We start from the raw sequence: 20,393 nt of genomic DNA, 5'->3' as shown, positions 1-20,393 counted from the left end.
TGGTGAGATCCGATTGTTCTAATAAGTATCTGGCATTTCCCCTGCGCTGTCTCTCTTCTGCTGCCACGTAAGAAGCGCCTTGCTTCCCCTTTGCCTTTCACCACGATTGCAAGTTTCTTGAGGCCTCCACAGCCATGCGGAACTGTGAGTCAATTAAAACCCTTTATTTATAAATTACCCAGTCTCAGGTAGTAGTCTGAAAATGAACTAATACAATTGGGTTTGCAAAAGATTTAAGAAATATTTAGCAGGTAGGCTCAGATTTAGTGGTTGGTTGGATGGCAGTGGGGTTGGTTGGTGAGGAAGAGGGAGAAGTGTGGGATGATTTTCAGCCTTCAGACATGGATGATTGGATGAATGGTGATTCCAGTAAAGGAGATGGGAAAAAGAGATGTGGGTTTTGGCTGGATAGGTGTTGCATTTGAAGAGCAAGTAGGACATTCAGTTGAAGATGTCATGTGAAACTTGGGGGAAGCCTGGAGTGGAGATAGATCTGGGGTCTTAATGTGGGAATGAGGAAAGAAAACCATACTGTGAGATCACCTTGCAGAGACCTGGCAGACAGAGAGGCGCAGTGGCTGCATGGGGAGCCCACATCCATCAGAGTGTGGCTGGAGAGAGCAGTGCATGAAGGAGACCCTGGAGGACTGTGCAGAGACATGGTTTGCAAGCTCATTTAGCTTAGTGCTGGGATCCTATTTTATTAAAGCAATGGTTTTTTAATAGTTGCATGCACTATTTCATACTTATCCATGCAATCTTTAGGCTTTATAATCACAAATGGAAGTTCATTGGCATGTTGACAATAGTACCTCAAAATCCCAAAGGACAGAAAAATCCATGGCCTTTTCTTCCTCAGCCCGAGGCACTGTCTTTCTGGGAATACTCCCATAGGGCATGCCCATCAGTACCTTGTGCAGAAACACAATGACACAAGTATGAGTGGAGGAAATACAAACACACAGAGATATTCATATACTGGGGTAAATGCTTTCCTTCTCAGAGTGGGCCACACCTATTTTCTTCTTTTTTATGTACTTATTAATTTAATTTGTTTTTATTTTTTGAGATGGAGTTTCACTCTTGTCACCCAGGTTGGAGTGCAGTGGCGCAGTCTCAGCTCACTGCAACATCCACCTCCCAGGTTCACGTGTCTTGCCTCAGCCTCCCGAGTAGCTGGGATTACAGGTGCTGGCCAACACGCCTGGCTAATTTTTGTGTTTTTAGTAGAGACAGGGTTTCACGATGTTGGCCAAGCTGGTCTTGGAACCCTGACCTCAGGTGATCCACCCCCTTAGCTTCCCAAAGTGCTGGGATTACAGGCATGAACCGCTGAGCCCGGCCCTATTTTCTTCTTTAAATAACATTGATCGCGTTCTTGATTTTAAGAGTAACACACACTCATTGTAAAAAATGTGAAAAAGTACAGAAGAGCGTTTTCTTCTTTTTTTTTTTTTTTTTTTTTTCATCACTATATCATAAGGTATTTCCCCAAGTAAAATGACTTTAAAAAATATCTAAGTAAAAAAGGTATGTATAGGCTGAAACTTACTTACCACCTTGGCCTCCCAAATTGCAAATCCCCTATTGTTGGACATTAAAGTATTTCTAATTCTATATATGTATATAATTCTGTTATTAATACCCTTATACATAGGCCCTTATTCATATCCTTAATTGTAAAAAAAATCAGAAATGGATTAAATTTATATATTGATCTTGGAAGGATTGACTTTTTAACGAGATTTAATTTTTCCTTCCAAGAATATATCCTTTCATTTATTGTCTTATTTTTGTCCAGTAATTCTTTATAGTGTTCCTCATAGAAATATTCTGATTTATTAAATGTATTTAATACATATTTTATAGATTTTATAGATTTATTGCATAGATTTATTGCATTGTGTCAAAATTTTAAATTCTATTGTTAAGTGGACGTTAAATATACAGAGAATCACTGCCGTTTGTCTTTAAAATGACTTCAGTCATCTCAATATACTTGTTTATTAGATTCTAGTAGTTTTTGATAAAATCATTGGAGTTTTTGGGGGTTTACAATCATATCACCTGCAAACCAAAATAACTTTGTATTTTTTTGTACAAAGTATATAAGATGTTAATTTTCCTGACATTGCATTAAGTGGTAGAAATTAATATTGAAAAGTAGTAGGGATAGGGATATACCATGTTTCTTTTGATTTTTGTAACACAGGCTTTAGTATTTTTCACCGTTTAATATAAAATTATTTTGTTTCTTAATTTATAGGTTCTTCATTTTTAGGTAATTTCCTTTTATTTCTTTTTGTTTCTTCATTTTAAATTTATTTTCTTATTGGGGAATATGTTATACATAAAAGAGTATATGTATAACAGATATGTATAGTTCATCATAATATAAAGGAAATTAACTGCTATATATCCACTAGCTAGCTTAAGAAACAGAAAATCTCCAGGCCTTTAAAATATCCTGGATAAGTCTCTCCTGAATTATATATCTCTTCCATCCTAAGATGCAACCAAGATATGGTATATTTTGTGATAACAATTCCCTTATTTTTCCTTATATTTTACTCATTCATTGTTTAGTTTTGCCTGTCTAGTTGTGCTTTAGTTTTGCCTGTTAAATGGAATCACGCATAAGTATTCTCCTATGAATTGTTTTTTTCATACAACATTACACTTTTGAGATTCATTGATATTGACATGTGTAGCTACAGTTCTCTAATTTTCACTGCTATGTAATATTGCATTGTATGGACATACTATAATGTATTTGCACAGTCTACTCTTCATAGACATTTGGATTCTTTCTAGATTTTGCTATTAAAAACAACACTGCTGGCCATGCATGGTGGCTCATGCCTGTAATCCCAGCACTTTGGAAGGCCAGGGCAGGTGAATCACGAGGTCAGGAATCAGTCCTGGCTAACACAGTGAAACCCCGTCTGTACTAAAAATACAAAAAAAAAAAAAAAAAGCCAGGCATGGTGGCGGGTGCCTGTTGTCCCAGCTACTTGAGAGGCTGAGGCAGGAGAATGGTGTGAACCCAGGAGGCAGAGCTTGCAGTGAGCCGAGCCACTGCACTCTAGCCTGGGTGACAGAGGGAGACTCCGTCTGAAAACAAACAAACAATACTGCCAGTAAAAGCAGGGGAAGTTGCTTTGGACAAACTCTTTCACTGAGAACAACTAGACAAGTGGACAATCATGACTTGTGCTGCCAAGATCCAGGAGATAAAGAAATTCTGGAGAAGTGATTGTGCATTGTTGTTCCCCATGAGTTATTTGCTTATTTCAATCACAGCAGCTAAAAGATAAAGAAAGCATGTAGCAACTTTGGAATAGTCAAAGGGGTGAAGAATGAAATGAAAGTCAAATTTAAGGACAAATAGGTTTGGGAGGCTGAGGCAGGTGCATCACTTGAACTCAGGAGTTCAAGACCAGCCTGGTCAACATGGCAAAACCCCTTCTACACACACACACACACACACACACACACACACACACACACACACACAGAGCAAATAGGAAGATATCTGGAAAAAGCCCAAGCTTTTAGTTGAGGCCTGGGAACATTTTACTCAGAAAGTAAAATTAAACAAAAATATAGACCATCTTGGTTAGTTCTCCCACCAGAGGAATAAGTAAATCTCAATAATTGCTCACAAACAATGCCTAGCACTCAGTCAAAAATAACTAGTTATAAGAGAAGACAAGACTTGACCAAAAACTAAAAGAAAAATTAAACAGTAAAAACAGATTCACAGGAAGTCTAGATAAGGGAGCTGTCAGTCATGAGCTTTAAAATAAGTTTGATTAATATGCTTAAGGAAGTAAGGGACAAGATGAATCATTTTGGTAGAGAACTGGAAACTATAAAAACAATCAAATGGAAGTTATAGAACTGAAACATGTTATCACTGAAATTAAAAGCTTGGTGGACAGATCTGAGAACATATAGATCAGAGAAGTGAATGGCTAAATTTTAATATAGGGTTTAAAAAGTCGAGACTTAAATATATAGAGAAAAAGATGGAAAATACTGAAAAGAACATAAGGCATACATGGAAATACAGAGACAAGGCTCACTGAGACAAGAGACACATACAGAAATGCACACGCAAATGCACACACAAATGCATACACATATATGTAGTCCCAGAAGGAGAGAGAACATGGAATGGCACAGAAATGGTATTCAAAGGGATTATGGCAGAGAATTTTCCCAATGTGACAAAAAACAGTTTAATATTTAGTAAGTGCTACAGATCCAAAGCTGGATATCTACTGCTTTGGATTTCTATTGCTGTGTAACAAATTACCACAAAGAGGGTCTAGAGCAACACCCATTTATTAGCTCACAGTTCTGTAGGTCAGCAGTCTAGCATGGTGTGGCTGGATTCTCTGTTCAGGGTCTCACCAGACTGATATCAAAGAGTCAGCAGGGGCTAAGGGTCTCATCTGGGGTCTGGAGCCCTTTTCCAAGCTCACTGATTGTTGGCAGAATTTATTTCCTTGTGCTTGTAGGACTCAGGTCCCTGTTTCCTTGCTGGGTGGCAGATGGTGGCCATGCTCAGCCTCTCGAGGGCTCCCACATTCCCCGTTACATGGTTCCCTCCATCTTTAAGCCAGCAGTAGTGTGTTCAATCCTTCTCATGTTTTGAATGATCTGTGACTTCTTCTGCAATCAGCCAGAGAAAACTCTTGGCTTTTAAAGAGCTCATGTGATTAAATTAGGCTCACTCAAATAATCTTGGCATGATAACTCATTCCCAGGTTCTGTCCATACTCAAAGGGGAGGGGATTATGCAAGATTGAGGGTCATTTAGGGTCATTCTTAGAATTCTGCCTACCACATATACAAAAAGCAACAAATCAACAATGACAACAAAAACTTCACTTGGGGAATTGGGGAGATTGGGAAATTGTTGCTCAAAGGATACAAAATTTCAGTTAGATAGGAAGTATAAATTCAAGAGATCTATTGTACAACATGGTGACTATAGTTAATAATAATATATTGTATACTGGAAAATTGCTATGAGAGTAGATTTTAAGTGTTCTCACCAAAACTAAATGATAAGTATAGGTATATGAGGTGATACATATGTTAATTAGCTTGATTTAACCATTCCACAATATATACACATTCCAAGACAGCATTTTGTACAACATAGATATATGCAATTGTCAATTAAAATAAGTAAATTTTCAAAAATTCACCTAAACCTACCACTGGAAAATTTACACAAATTCTTCAAGAGAATAATAAAAAAAGAAACATTCCCAAATCACTTTATGAGGTCGAATATTGATCCCCAAATATGATAAGAAAGTTATAAGAAGGATATTTACAGTCTAATATCTCAAAAATAAATGTAAAAATTCTAGATAAAATATTCACAAATAAAAATCAGATGATATATGAAAAAGATAATCCATAATAACCTAGTTGGGTTTATTCCAGGAATGCAATCTCGTTTAACATTTGAAAATATATCAATATAATTCACCACATAATAATCTTAAATTTGTATGTACCCAATAACATGGCAGCAACATATATAAAACAAAAAATAATAATTACAATGAGAAAAAGACAATAGCAGGAGATTAACTTTATCTCACTCAGCAATTGATCATGCTGCTCTAAAATTATTAAGATTATAGACAATTTGTAGAATACAAGTAATATTTTGAACCATGCAAAAAATATAAAAATTGAGGAAAATTAACCATATTCTAAGCAAATAAAGCAAGTCCCAAGTAATGAAAAAGTATCAGTTTCATATAAAATATACACAATGATCACATAAAATTATACTAAAAACCAGTAAAAAATGCTGCTAATCTTTCTATATATTAAGGTCTTGAAAATATATTCATAAATAACTTGTAGATCACAAGGAAATTAGAAAATACCTAAAAATAAATAATGGCAATGTACATCAAAGTATATGGAATGCAACTAAAATGGTATTGAGAGGAAAATTTATAAATGGGTGTTGTGTTATTGTTGTCACTTGGATGTTTGTCCCTTCTAAATCTCATGTTGAAATGTGATTCCCAATGTTGGAGGTGGGGCCTGGTGGGACATATTGGATCATGAGGGCAGATTCTTCATAAATGGCTTAGAACCATCCCCTTGGTAATAAGTGAATTCTCACTCAGTTAGTTCATGCGAGATATGGTTGTTTAAAAGTCTAGGACCTTCCCCAGTCACTCTCTTGCTCCTGCTCTCGCCAAGTGATGTGCTGGTTCCCTTCACCTTCCATCATGATGTAAGCTTTCTGAGGCCCTCAACAGAAGCAGATGCTGGCACTTTGCTTTCTGTACAGCCTGCATGACCGTGAGCCAATTAAACCTCTTTTCTTTATAAATTACCCAGCCTCAGGTATTTCTTCATAGCAGGACAAGAACAGCCTAATACAGTTATAGACTTGCTATGGACCAATAACTCCCTTGTGCCTCCCATTTTTCTCCTGTTTGAACACAGACATGCCTATAGCATTTATCTTAGGCCTGTCCCACCATTTTATGTTTGTTGTGTTGGTGAGAGATAACATCTCTTTAGTCTCACAGTAAAGAGAACTGCACCCAAGGAGTTGTATTTAAAGAGCTACTCCCATGGAGCCTCATCTGCACCTGAACTACTGATTTAGAGTGAGAGTTTGGAATCTGAGCTGATGCTGTGCCAGAATGAGATTTTTAGAGGCCTTGAGGAGGGGTGAGTGTATTCTGCAGGTGGAAGGGATGTGAATCATTGAGGACCAGAGGGTCGAATGTGGTAGGCAGCCTGTGAGGTGGCTCACATGATCCCTGCCTCTGGTATTTATTGTTGTGTACAATAATACCCTCCCACTGAGTGTGGGCTTGATTTAGTGACTCACCACTAAGGAATAAAATATGGCAGAAGTGATGGAATGTCATTTCTGAGATTAGGTTATAAAAAACGGTGGCTTCTATGTGGGAAGCTTCTTTTTGCTCTATTTCCTTCTTGTATTCTCTCCTTCTGGGAGAAGAAAGCTGCCACCTTACGAGCATGCCTATGGAAAAACTCATGTAGTAAGAAATTGATGTCTCTGGCCAATAGCCACTGAGTACCTGAACCCTGGGAACAGCCACATAAGTAAGGTTGGAAGCAGATCTTCTGAGGCCTGCAGAAGCCATGTGAGTAAGCTTGACATCGTGTCTTCTGAGATCTGCCAGTAGCCTTGTGAGTGATCTTGGAAGCAGATCTTCTTCAGTTCAGCCTCAAGATAATTGTAACCTTGGTCAAAACCTAGATTGTAGCCTGCGGGAGACCCCAAGTCAGAACCACTTCTGGATTTCTGACCCACAGAAATAATCATAAATGGTTGTTGTATTCAGCAAAAATTTAGGGAGTAACTTGTTACACAGCGATAGATAATGAATACAAACCCCAAGAAATTAGACGGAATGAAATGAAACATATAAGAGAAATTAGTAATGTAAAAGTAAAGATATATAAGAAAAAGACCTGAATGTGAATGTTTATAGTAGAGTTATTCATAATAGTTTCCAAATAGAAACAACTGAAATGTCCAAGAGCTGGTGAATGGATAACAAAATATGATATACCCATATGGTAGAATATTACAATCTCATTGTAATTTTCAATTCCATTTCAGCAATAAAGGGACAAATGATTGATAAAACTACATGAATGAATTTCAAAGACATTGTACCAACTGAAAGAGGTTAGACACAAAAAAACTGCATACTACATATTTCTATTCATATGATATTCTGAAAAGGACAAAACTTTAGGAACAGGAATCAGAAATTAATCCTTGGTTGTCAAGGGCTGGGAGTTGGAAGAGGAGATTGCTTGCAAAGTGGATACTAGAGAAATTTAGAGGGTGATGAAAATGTTCTATATATCAGTTGTGTGGTGGTTACCTGATCATTTGTCAAAAGCCATTGAATTGTATACCTAAAAGGAGTAAATTTTACTTTATACAAATTGTGCCCCCCAAAGACTGAATTTTTTTTAAAAAGACATTTCAGAGAGAATCAGCAAAGCCAAAAGTTTTTTCTTGAACAAAATAACTAAAAAAGACAAACCTTTGCTGTAAATGAGACAAAAAAAATTATACTGTAATGCAAAAGGCGATACACCTTTAGATACACTGTGATTTTAGAAAATAAGAAATGACTGTATTTAAGTCAATAAATTTCAAAATGTAAGTTGAAATGGAAAGTTCAGGACAGTGAGGGTTATGTAGGTAATAAAATTGGGGAAAATTAATTAGAGGACTTCAGTGTATATGTAATATTTTATTTTTTAGGCATGGTGATGAGCAGGTAGGCTCATTCATTATATCTTTTCATATGTCTGAAATAATTTAGTAGATATTTTTAAGGGGAAGTATCATATGAGGTTTACAGACTGAATGCTTGCTATGTAAACCTAGAGCACAGCTAACTTAAAGACCTTATAATGTACATTAGCAGTTTTCAACCCTAGCTGCATATTAGACTCACCTGGGGGAGCTGTATTAGTCATCTACTGCTATATAACACATTATCCTAAAATGTAGAGGCTTTAAAAAACACACATTCATTGTCTCACTGTTTCTGTAGCTAGCATTTTGGGTATGGCTTAGCTGGGTCCTTCGCTTCAGGATCTTTCACAAGGCTGCAACCAAAATTTCTGCTTTGGTCTCATTTGAAAGTTTGACTGGGGAAGAATCTGCCTTAAAATGTGCTGATGTGAGGCTGGGCATGGTGGCTTATGCCTGTAATCCCAGCACTTTGGGAGGCTGAGACGGGTGGATCATGAAGTCAGCAGTTCAAGACCAGCCTGGCCAAGATGCTGAAACCCCGTCTCCACTAAAAATATACAAATTAGCTGGGCATGGTGGCACATGCCTGTGATCCCAACTATTCAGGAGGCTGAGGCAGGTGAATTGCTTGAACCTGGGTGGCAGAGGTTGCAGTGAGCAGAGATCATGCCACTGCACTTCAGCCTGGGTGACAGAGCAAGACTCCGTCTCAAAAAAAAAAAAAAAAAAAAAAAAAAAAAACAAACAAACAAAAAACACTGCTTATGTGGTTGTTGCTGGGTTGCTGGACTAAGGGCCTCAGTTCCTTGCTGGCCATTGTCCAAAGGCCACACTCAGTTCCTTGCCAGGTGGGACTCTCCAATCTGTCAGACTGCTTCATTAAAACACCCAAGCCAAGAGGGGAATGAACAGAGAATTCTGTCAGCAAGATGGAAATCACAATCTTTCATAACCTAACCATTCTATATTCTATTTGTTAAAAGCAAGTCTCTAGGTCTTGCCTGTACTCAAAGGGAGGGATAACACAAGAGCATGAATACCAGGAGAGAAGGGTCATTGGAGATTATCATAGAAGTCTGTTTACCACAGAAGCTTTTACAACAGAGATAACGAGACCATACCCTCAGAGAGTCAAATTTATTTAACTGGGGGTGGGCCTAAGATCTGGTATTTCTTTTTCTTTTTCTTTTTTTTTTTTTTTTTTTTGAGATGGAGTCTGGCTCTGTTGCCCAGGCTGGAGTGCAGTGGCCGGATCTCAGCTCACTGCAAGCTCCGCCTCCTGGGTTTACACCATTCTCCTGCCTCAGCCTCCCGAGTAGCTGGGACTACAGGCGCCCGCCACCTCGCCCGGCTAGTTTTTTTGTATTTTTTAGTAGAGACGAGGTTTCACCGTGTTCGCCAGGATGGTCTCGATCTCCTGACCTCGTGATCCGCCCGTCTCGGCCTCCCAAAGTGCTGGGATTACAGGCTTGAACCACCGCGCCCGGCAAGATCTGGTATTTCTTAAAGTCCCCCAGGTGATTTTCACAAACAGCCAGTGTTGGAAGAGAAGTACATAAACTTGTCATCTAGTGGGGCCTTGCCAGCCGGCTCCTGCAGCATAACTGAGGGTTCCTCAGGGATCACGTAGATATCCTGGGTTGTGCAGGCAATGGCAATTAAAGATAAACAAGGCTCATTCTTACATTCAGAGCTGTTTAATTTCATAAAGTGGTATTAAGGGTTTGTAGCAAAAGGAAAATGAACATAAGGAGAAGTTTTGTTAAAGTTGCATTCAAGGCCAGGCACGGTGGCTCATGCCTGTAATCCCAACACTTTGGGAGGCTGAGGCGAGCAGATTGCTTAAGGTCAGGAGTTCGAGACTAGCCTGGCCAACACAGCGAAACCCTGTCTCTACTAAAAATATGAAAACTAGCTGGGCCTGGTGGTCCGTGCCTGTAATCCCAGCTACGTAGAAGGCTGAGGCACAAGAATTGCTTGAATCTGGGAGGTGGAGGCTGCAGTGAGCCAAGACTGTGCCACTGCACTCCAGCCCAGGAGATAGAATGAGGCTCTGTCTCAAAAAATATATAATAATAATAATAATTATTATTATTATTATTTTTTTTAAAGTCATGTTTGAGCACTTCTACTATTCTTATCCCTGGACCCTCTGGTTCACTATGCTTCATTTTAAAACATCCATGAGTCACGGGGATATCTCTGAACCTTAGCTTATGCTGAAAACCCTTGGGCCCTGAAGTTCTCTGTGTCTTTGACCAACAGGACACTTCATATATGCAGTGAATTTGGTCGTGTCTGATTCCTATATGGCCAATTTCCCATCATCCTAAATAAAAAGGCATCTTAGGACACCGCACATCCTAATTGCTGTTATCCAACCTGTCATCAAGACTTGTCCGTGCACTTCACTGATTCCTCTCTTTTAATCCATTCCCATTGATATTACCCGGATCTAGCACTGACCTACTGCAACAGGCTCCTATCTGGTCTAAACCTCTTCCCTTCTCCTCTATTTCCCTTCTTCCATTCTCCCTCTTCCAAAGCCAAGGCTCCTCTTTCCTGCAAGGTATCTCTCTCTCTCTCTCTCTCTTACTCTCAACCCACTCCGACACGGGTTTCCCAATCACCTGCCAATCAAATCAAGGTGCTCTAGCACGAATGGTTCAGATCTTGGCTGCTTCATTGGAATGCACCAATCACTAAGTTTTTATTGTTTCAAATAAATGTTCCTTCATAAAAATATTTATAAACATATATAAATTATACCAAATTTAATGTTTTCTTTAAAAAAACAACTGAGTGTCCTTAAAATTCCTCAACTTCCCACAAAACTGCCTTTCATGGACCACTGCGTAGCAAAATTCCAGAGATGTCTCATAGGCCTATGGCATTTAAATGTGCTCTCTTCTCATGGAATAAAAAGATCCCAAGAAGAAAGCCAAGAGCTTTGTGAAGGTAAATTTCCCCATTGACTACTGAGGAAAACATTTCATATTTACCTGACTATGGAGGAGAGAAATGAAACTTCCTATTAGCTTTTGACAATATTTTCCCCGTGGGGAGAACCAGACTTGGTGTCAGAGTGTTTGTGTATGCTTGACAGTGAAGTTTAAAATGCTAACTTCTGGGTCAGAAAGTGATATTGGCATAGGAATATATGTAGGGCTAAGTGAACTCAGAACCCTTGACTTCTGGGTGTGTATATGAAAGAGTACAAAGGCTAGTTAATGACATATTTGTAAGCACACGTTTTGGGTAATTTAGAAAAGAATCCAACAATTTTATAAATAATGTAACACTCCTTTGCTACCAAAGGCTATTATAATGCATGGTCAACCTCCTCCAATAAATCTGATTTAATTCACATGATGTGAAAGGTTTTTAATGTCCTGAAAGTGGCTGTGCAGAAAAGTTAAGCATGTAACTGCAGATATAATATGCTCACAGAAACATTTATAACAAAATAGGAGTCAGTAAGTCATCAAAGAACCAATTAATACACCTGTGAGGAAGAACATACTAAATGTAGACATATTGTTCCTCTGAAAGCTGTTGAAGTAGACCCACTTGTGTACCCAGCACTGGCACCAAGTATTTCAGTCAGGACTATAGCAATGGTAGCAATTGCTGTGCTCAGTGCTTAGTGAGCCATAGGCTCCTTGGAAAAGACCCCAGGCCTTCACTCTGGGGACCTGGGATCCAATTCACAATGAACTTATTGTGTGACTTTGCACAAATTGCTTACTACCCCTTTTTTGTTTCTCAATTAATCATCTGTAGATAAGAATCTATTTACGTCCATAATAAGATCACATCTGGGGCCAGGTGTGGTGGGTTATGCCTGTAATCCCAACACTTTGGGAGGCCGAGGTGGGAGGACTACGTGAGCCCAGGAGTTCAAGGCTGCACTGAACCTTGATCACATCACTGCCCTCCAACCTGGGCAACAGAGTGAGACCCTGTTTCTAAAATAAAACTTCCTTAAAATATTATATATGGGAGAATAGTGAGGAGAGATATTCAAATCCAAGGTTTTTTTTGGTGATAAATAATGATATAATGTATTCTATCCCTCTCTTTTGTTTGAGGGTAAAAGAAAAAACTCACCGAAACATAAATTCTCCACTGATCTTAAGGTAAAGTGAGAAGTAGAAAAATCTAAGATTCACCTATTAATTAAGGAACAAAGTATTTTGGTTCCATTCTTTGTACTTAACTATCTGGGTAATTGATGTGAGTACATTAGGTCGTAGGTTGGTGCAAAAGTAATTGTGGTTTTTGCCATTACTTTTAATTTTATAAATTTACTTTTCATGGCAGTAATTTATAAATTACTTTTAATGGCAAAACCCACAATTACTTTTGCACCAACCTAACAGCATTTTAGATGAATGACTGATTCTTTGTAAAATAGGAAGTATTTGGTTGATACTTGATGATGGTGGTCATAAGCCTTAACTCTATCCAAAGATTTAGGAAGTTCTTTTCTTACCTCTGGGATTATGACTAGACCAAATATTAAGCCAAAAAGGACGAGGTTAACGCCATACATCCATCGGAGAAAGATGAAATATGATGCCACTGAAGAACCAAAGTGACCTAGAGAGAGAAAAGATGGTGGGTATGAGTGCTGCAGAAGGAAAACATGGACACTATTGAGCACTTTATGTGTGTGATGAATTCAATTTTCACATCAGTCTGTTGAATGACACCTGGATCTCCCTTTCTTTTCCTGGATAAATAACCTGAGGCTCTTTGGGGTTAACTAACTTGCCTAAGTGCCCACAGTAAGAAAGTGAAGAAGCAGAATTTAAATATTGGTCTGGGATGGGTGCAGTGGCTCACGTCTGTAATCCCAGCACTTTGGGAGGCCAAGGTGGGTGGATGACTTGAGATCAGGGATTTGAGACCAGCCTGGCCAACATGGTGAAACCCTGTCTCTACTAAATATACAAAAAAATTAGCCAGGTGTGGTGGCCCAGACCTGTAATCCCAGCTACTCAGGAGCTTGAGGCAGGAGAATTGCTTGAACCTGGGAGGTGAAGGTTGCAGTGAGCCGAGATCACACCACTGCACTCACAGCCTGGGCAACAGAGTGAGACTCTGTCTCAAAAATAAATAAATAAAAACAAACAAACAAATAAATAACAAATCGTGGTCTGACAAGTTCAAAACCCATTCTTTTTTCCTAATACAACAGAACCAATGAAATAATCTATTCAGAGGGCCAAGGAAACAATCCAAGCTCTTGGGAAATGCTTTAGGAAACCAATTAAAAAAACAGTGACACCAGCATACTCACTTTCAATGTCCTTGATCTTCATTTCCCAGGGGATACATTGAGTCTTAAAATTATCAAAGTCTCTTTTAAATTTGACCCATTTCTGAAATAAAAGAGGTAAAACTCTCAGTTCGTTAACATGTCAACCTAGAGCACAAAGGGGCATGAGGAGGCCAACAGGTCAGCATGAGTGAGGCTGCTGTCTTGTAGTCCCCAGCTCCTGCTGTCCTTGAGCCCAGGCTGCCAGAGGCAAGGGTTCAAACCTTTACTTCTCCAACGTCAGGCGTGGAGTGAGAGGCAAGCGAGGGCCACCCTTTACTGTGCTGCTAAAATTTCTGGTTTGGACAGTTTATAGATAAAGTGAGAAATTCTCTGTACGATTTCTGGTTTGGAGGGTCCAATTGAGTTAGCAACCTCTGATATGACTTCCTTCAACTTAAAACAAAAATTCAAAGGAGAAAGGAACTCCGGACAACTCTCAGACGCATGTCTGGCAGACAGCCAAGTGCCTCTCTCTGATAGGAACTGTCGCAAAATTGCAAGGGTGGTGCAACTGATAAGGAGATCTCAACCCATGACTGAACATTCTTCTCCTGGGGAAACAACAGCCTCGCTTTTCTGAAAAGAGTCAGAAAGGCATGTTGCCCCCTCCTGTGGTCTGTTCCCAGCTCGACACCCAGACTGTGTACCAAACAGAAACCTGATCAGCTGTCTTTCTATGGCTGGGTGTTGTTTTGTCAACTCTCCAAGGGGCTGCTCTCCACCAACCCCACACTCTGGAAAAAAATCCATTTGGAATAAAACAAATACTCTTAGAAAGCTGAGGTAGAAATACTCGTAGAAAGCATAAGAGGTAGTAGAGAGCAGATCCTAAGATCACTTCCCATTATTATTATTATTATTATTATCATCATCATCATTATTATTGTTATTTTGAGACTGAGTCTCACTCTGTTGCCCAGGCTGGAGTGCAGTGGCACAATCTCAGTTCACTGCAACCTCCACCTCTCGGGTTCAAGCTATTCTCCTGCCTCAGCCTCCTGAGTAGCTGGGATTACAGGTGTGTGCCACCATGCCTGGCTAGTTTTTGTATTTTTAGTAGAGATGGGGTTTCACCATGTTGGCCAGGCTGGTCTTGAACTCCTGATCTCAAGTAATCTGCCTGCCTCAACCTCCCAAAGTGTCGGGATTACAGGCGTGAGTCACTGTGCCTGGCCCAGTTCCTATTATTAAAAGGTCTCCTCAGAACTTGTTCATGGAGGACATGAGATTTTCCCCTGTAAAGTCACTAAAGTCCGCACCTGTGAAAAGAAGGGACAAAAAATAAAGTCATCAGAAGATGAAAGGGAAATGTTTCTCTTTTCAGACGTGGTCTCACTCTGTTGCCCAGGCCGTGAGTGCAGTGGCACAAACATGGCTCACTGCAGCTTTGACTTCCTGGGGTCAAGAGATCTTCTTGCCTCAGCCTTCTGAGTAGCCACCACATGCAGCTAATTTTTTTATTTTTTGTAGAGACAAGGTCTTACCATGTGGCCCGGGCTGGTCTCAAACTCCTGGGCTCAGGTGATCCTTCTGCCTTCAGCCTCCCAAAGTGTTAGGATTTCAGCCATGAGCCACCGCATCCATCAAAAATTTTGTGAACCATCAGACAGCCTTCCAGACCTGGTTTTCCAGATATGGTTTTGACCATCTCCTGATTGAATGATTGTATAAAGGAGGGAACCAGCTCTCAGAAGTGGGAAATGGTCCCAGATGCAAAAGAGAAGAGAAGCCTACGAGCAGACTGGTTGATAGCAGTGGCAAAGAGATAGGGGATATGGTGATTGGCAGAACACAGACACTGGGCAGCCCAGTCTCATTGCTTCATCCACCCTCCCTAGCTCTGAGTCTGTGTTCAAAAATACTCTGGGCTGGGTGTGGTGGCTCATGCCTGTAATCCCAGCTTTTTGGGAGGCCAAGGCAGGTGGATCACTTGAGGTCATGAGTTTGAAACCAGCCTGGCTAACATAGTGAAACCCTGTCTCTACTAAAAATAAATACAGGCTGGGGGCAGTGGCTCATGCCTGTAATCTCAGCACTTTGGGAGGCCAAGGCTGGTGGATCACCTGAGGGCAAGAGTTCAACACCAGCCTGTCCAACATGGTCAAACCCTGTCTCTACTAAAAATACAATACTTAGCTGGGCGTGGTGGCAGGCACCTGTAATTCCAGCTACTCAGGAGGCTGAGGCAGGGGAATCACTTGACCCAGGAGGCGGAGGTTGCCATGCGCCGGGATTGCGCCACTGTACTCCAGCCTGGGCGACAGAGCGAGACTCCCTCTCAAAAAAAAAAAAAAGAAAACCTCCCAAACCCAAAAATACTCTTTGGCTATTTGGCTTCCTATGTAGGTCTGCCTATAAAGAGAGCATTTGCCCTGAGTATTTTGGTTTCTATGGCAGTGACTTTCATTGCAAATTCACAGATAGGAATTGGCATGATGGTTTAGCTTCTTGTATAACTCAGCTATCGAAAATAAAAGGCATGGCTGCTGTGGACTTCAAATTTTCCATCTTGCATCATTTATTTCTTCTTGTAAGTCAATAATCCAGCATCTGGTTTCATGTAGCAGTCTCATAAGCTTTATTAATGTGAGTCATCCCCCGAAAGATGGATCCCCTGTCAGGGTGCTGATAAAATCAGTATAAAATATAGGCTTGCAAGGCTGAGGACCAGCAGGGGTAATGAACATTGCCAAGTGAGGCCCCTGGAGGCACAGCCTGCTGGTCGGTTCCTTGGCAACCACCTGACAGCCCCTCAAGGCTATGGGTATCTCGGACTGAAAAGTGAGACCCCGGAACTGGAGCAGAGGCAGACAGAGGCCTGGGAGATGCTCTGGCACAAATTCTCTTATCCTACATTGGTTGTAAAAGTCAGAAAACTGGGCTGGGGCATGGCAGAAGATTCCAAGCCCCTTTCTCAGGGCTGTGTGAAGTGGTTGCTGCTGGTCCTAGGATGGGTTGTTAGTTGTCATGCTGTCTTGCCCTCCAGCTATATATAGGAAAAAAATTTCAAGTCATGGTGGAGCAAGACATAAGCAAGCTACATGTCCTGTCAATGAAATCAGGATCTGGGTGATGAAAATGAAAACAACCAGTGAGGCCTGGGAAATATTATTGCAGAACAGGGAAAAAGGAACGCCAGTCTTTGATATCTGTGGAAAACATTTCCTCCAAGATAGAGACATAAATTCTAGAGAGCAGTTCAGCCATCCTAACAGGATGCAAGAAATATGGCTTCTAAAGTAAAGGATACCAATTTGAAAGGAATACAGATGAGATATGGAAGGATTACAAGGAAGCTAAGAGCTTAGTAATCGAATGAAGAAAACATTAGACAAAATAAAGACTATAATTGACACAGAGGAAAACGGATTCAATGATATTGAGAATGAACCCGATAAATATCTGAGATTGCAAAGAGAAAGCAGCAAAGAGCTAAAAATAATGTGGAAAAGTAAATATGGAGGATGGGGGTGGGGAGAGGCAATCCTTTTCCTAAGGGGGAAGCTAGAACTGTGTGAACAGAAATGTGGTTGAACAGAATCATTTATCAAAGATGTATTTGTCTAGAGATCTGCTGTACGACACAATGTTTATACTTAACAACACAGTATTGTGTACTTAATTAGTTAAAAAGGTAAATCTCAAGTGTTCTTACTGCAATAAAAAAAAGCAGTGAATACAAATTAACGAAAGAATAATAACCTATTTTTTACCCATTAGATTAGCACAAAGTTAAAAAGATGTAACATTCGTAACTAGTGAAGATAAGCCATTCTCCCACTTTGTTCCTGTGAGTATGATTTGCTACAAATTGGGGGAAATAGTTTGAAAAATGTGAAGTAAAAGTTAAAATATGCACACTTTTGAACTAGCAGGACTATTTGAGGGATTGTCTTGTTGTGATTTAAAAAAACACACAGATCCAAGATAAATGTATAAAAGTGTTTATTGAAGCATTGTTTGTCACAGTAAAAATCTAGAAAAAAATATACTTGAAGAGCACATTCTTCATTGGAAAAAATAAGATGTGAGTGTGCAGTTGGTAAGTGGTAAATAGTCTCTAGACAAAATTAATAAAATCACCCATAGAGAGTTGTCTGGCAAGTATAACTGGAAAAGGAGAAAAAATAATATTAGGAATAAGAAAGATTCAGGCTGTGCACAGTGGCTCACACCTGTAATCCCAGCACTTTGGGAGGCCAAGGCAGGAGGATCACCTGAGGTCAGGAGTTCGAGACCAGCCTGTCCGACATGGTGAAACACTATATCTACTAAAAATACAAAAATTAGCTGGATATGGTGGTGCATGCCCATAATCCCAGCTACTTGGGAGGCTGAGACAGGAGAATCGCTTGAACCTGGGAGGCAGAGGTTGAGCCGAGATCATGCCACTGCACTCTAGCCTGGGCAACAGAGGGAAAAAAAAAAAAAGGAAAAAGATTCAAACCCAACAGATACAAAAAGTAATTACAAAAATGATGGGGCTACTATATGTGACTTTCTGTTAACACATATGAAAATTTGAATGAAATGATCAAGTTTCAGGAAGAATATGAATTATTGAAATGGTCCTAAGAAAAAGTTAAAACTTGAGTACATCAATACACTGAATACTTGAAAAAAAATTTCAAGGTATTCTATAAAAATGGCTCTTGATCTCTACTATTGTAAGGGTATCATCTTTAAAATTAACAAAAAGTGTATTATCATGCTCCCAAAACTGATTTACAGCATAAAGAGGAGGTAATGCTATTCATTTACAATTGTAAAGCAAGTGCAGTCCTAATGTTAAATTCTGCCAAGATACTGCACATGCATACACTTGTGTACAAACACACACAAATTCAGATCAATCTTATGAAAATATATGTAAAAATCATAAATAAAATATTGGAAAATCAAACGTGGAGTTAGAAGTAATGTACCATGACTGAGGTTATCCCAGAAATAAAAAAATTAATAACATAAAGGAAAAAGTGTTTAATAAAACCTAATTATCTATTTCCAATGAAGTGGAAGTCTTACTAAACAATAACTAGACAATAATTTTTTATGGTGACAAAGAAAATCTATTTCAAGCCAACAACTCCCACCAGCTTAGTGTGAAAATCATTAGAGTCATTCTCATTGAAGTGATGCAAAGACAAAGAGAACTATGATCACCGTGATCAATTGTTACTGTTTTAGGATTGCTAGCCCACATTTTAGGATAGGAATGAGATGCCACATTTAGGAGAACCCAACAAAAACATCTTTATGAACATAATCAGATGAAAAAGATTAGAATTAATAAGAGAGTACCATAAGAGAACCAGATATAAAATTAGCACACAAATTGTAGCTTTCTTACATACTACCAATAACTAGTTATTAAATAATTGAAAAATGATCTCATTTGCAAAAGCAAATGTGCAGAAATAAAACATGGTAAAGATCTATAGGGAGAAAATGACAAACTTTGCTTAAGGATATAATATAGCCTTGAGAAATGTATGGTATTCTAGATGTGAAGACTAAACATTGTATAGATAAGGAAGTCCCAAATTAAATACAGGATTAAAAGAAATTCCAACCAAAATCTCAATACACTATGGTGGAACTTGGCAAAGGGATTTTTTTAAATGCATGTAGAAAAATAGGCAAGACAGCCAAGACATTAAAAAAAAAAACCCAAAGTTTTATCAGGGTGTGGTGGGGTGCTCCTGTAGTCCTAGCTACTCAGGAGGCTGAGGCTGAGGCTGGAGGATCTCTTGAGTCCAGGAGTTCAAAGCTGCAGTGAGCTCTTGAGCCAAGGAGTTCAAGGCTGCCACTAAGGCTGGAGTGGTGATGCTGCACTCCAGCCTTAGTGGCAGAGTGAGACTCTGTTTCTAAAAACAAACCAACAAAAAATCAAACGTAAAAAGGGGAACCTAGAACTACCAGGCATCAAAATTAAGAGTTGAGGTAATGACATCAAATGATTGTTCAGAATAAAAGCCCTGAAACAGGCTCTGTACAAGAATTAAGTGAATGAGAATGGTAGTTTTTCAAATCAGTAGGTAAAGGAAAGATACTTCAGTAAGTCTCACATTAAATATCCAACACGAAACATTGTCCTAACTTAAATCAGATGCCCAGATTATGATACAACTCAACAAAACAGAGTTGCCCCCCATCCCTCTGGGGACATCACTGTTTATCATCCATGTGACCCTGATCATGCCACAGCCCTCCTGGGTCTCTACCAACTCGACCTCTCCTGATTTGGGGTTTGGAAAATAAAATCCCAGTGGTTTTAACATCATTCGTTCTCTAAGTGTATTCACTGGAGAGAAAACAAGTCTCAAATGTATTGAAGCCCTCACAGTAAGTATGGAGAAATTGGCAGGATACGATTGGTTTCCATTCCTAGATGGATCAGAATGGTCAGGTGGCCTTCACACCCAGGATTCTGGGGGCAGCTGGACACAAATGGCAAAGCTGGGCAGGTGCCTGAGTTGGTCCCCAGATTCCAAAGCTGAGCAAGCCCTCCCCACAGATTTACTGCCTCCACCCCACACACCTTGGCCATCAGCATCTGGTAGGCATACAGTCGCTTGCCTTTCCCCTTTCCCAAGGCACCTTCATACTTCTCCACAAATTCCTGGGCCTCCCTGTTTAGAAAAAAGAAAACAAACAAACTAACTAACAAACAAAAACACAGGAATTCAGTTAGCACCTAACCAAAGGAAATCTGAACTATGAAGGCTCAAACATATGTGCGAAGGCTTATGTCTTTGT

General features: G+C 39.6%; 2 protein-coding genes across 2 annotated transcripts in view; one reads left to right on the top strand and one right to left on the bottom strand.

Moving 5' to 3' along the window:
* The window catches only part of SNRPB (small nuclear ribonucleoprotein polypeptides B and B1), a 350,333-nt gene that overhangs the window by 221,815 nt on the left and 108,125 nt on the right, over positions 1-20,393 (top strand). The gene's annotated exons all lie outside the window — the stretch shown is intronic.
* The window catches only part of TMC2 (transmembrane channel like 2), a 105,141-nt gene that overhangs the window by 50,353 nt on the left and 34,395 nt on the right, over positions 1-20,393 (bottom strand). Inside the window, exons 4-7 of the mRNA XM_050806939.1 lie at positions 20,176-20,266; positions 13,614-13,695; positions 12,804-12,910; positions 813-911 (exon numbers count right to left, since the gene is read on the bottom strand). Coding sequence (XP_050662896.1) covers positions 813-911; positions 12,804-12,910; positions 13,614-13,695; positions 20,176-20,266 — 379 coding nt within the window. The remainder of the gene's footprint in view (positions 1-812; positions 912-12,803; positions 12,911-13,613; positions 13,696-20,175; positions 20,267-20,393) is intronic.

The sequence above is a fragment of the Macaca thibetana genome, chromosome 10 (assembly GCF_024542745.1).
Source record: "Macaca thibetana thibetana isolate TM-01 chromosome 10, ASM2454274v1, whole genome shotgun sequence".
Lineage (NCBI taxonomy): Eukaryota > Metazoa > Chordata > Mammalia > Primates > Cercopithecidae > Macaca > Macaca thibetana.
The sequence above is the reverse complement of the archived record's forward strand: the minus strand, read 5'-3'. Positions and strand labels throughout refer to the sequence as shown.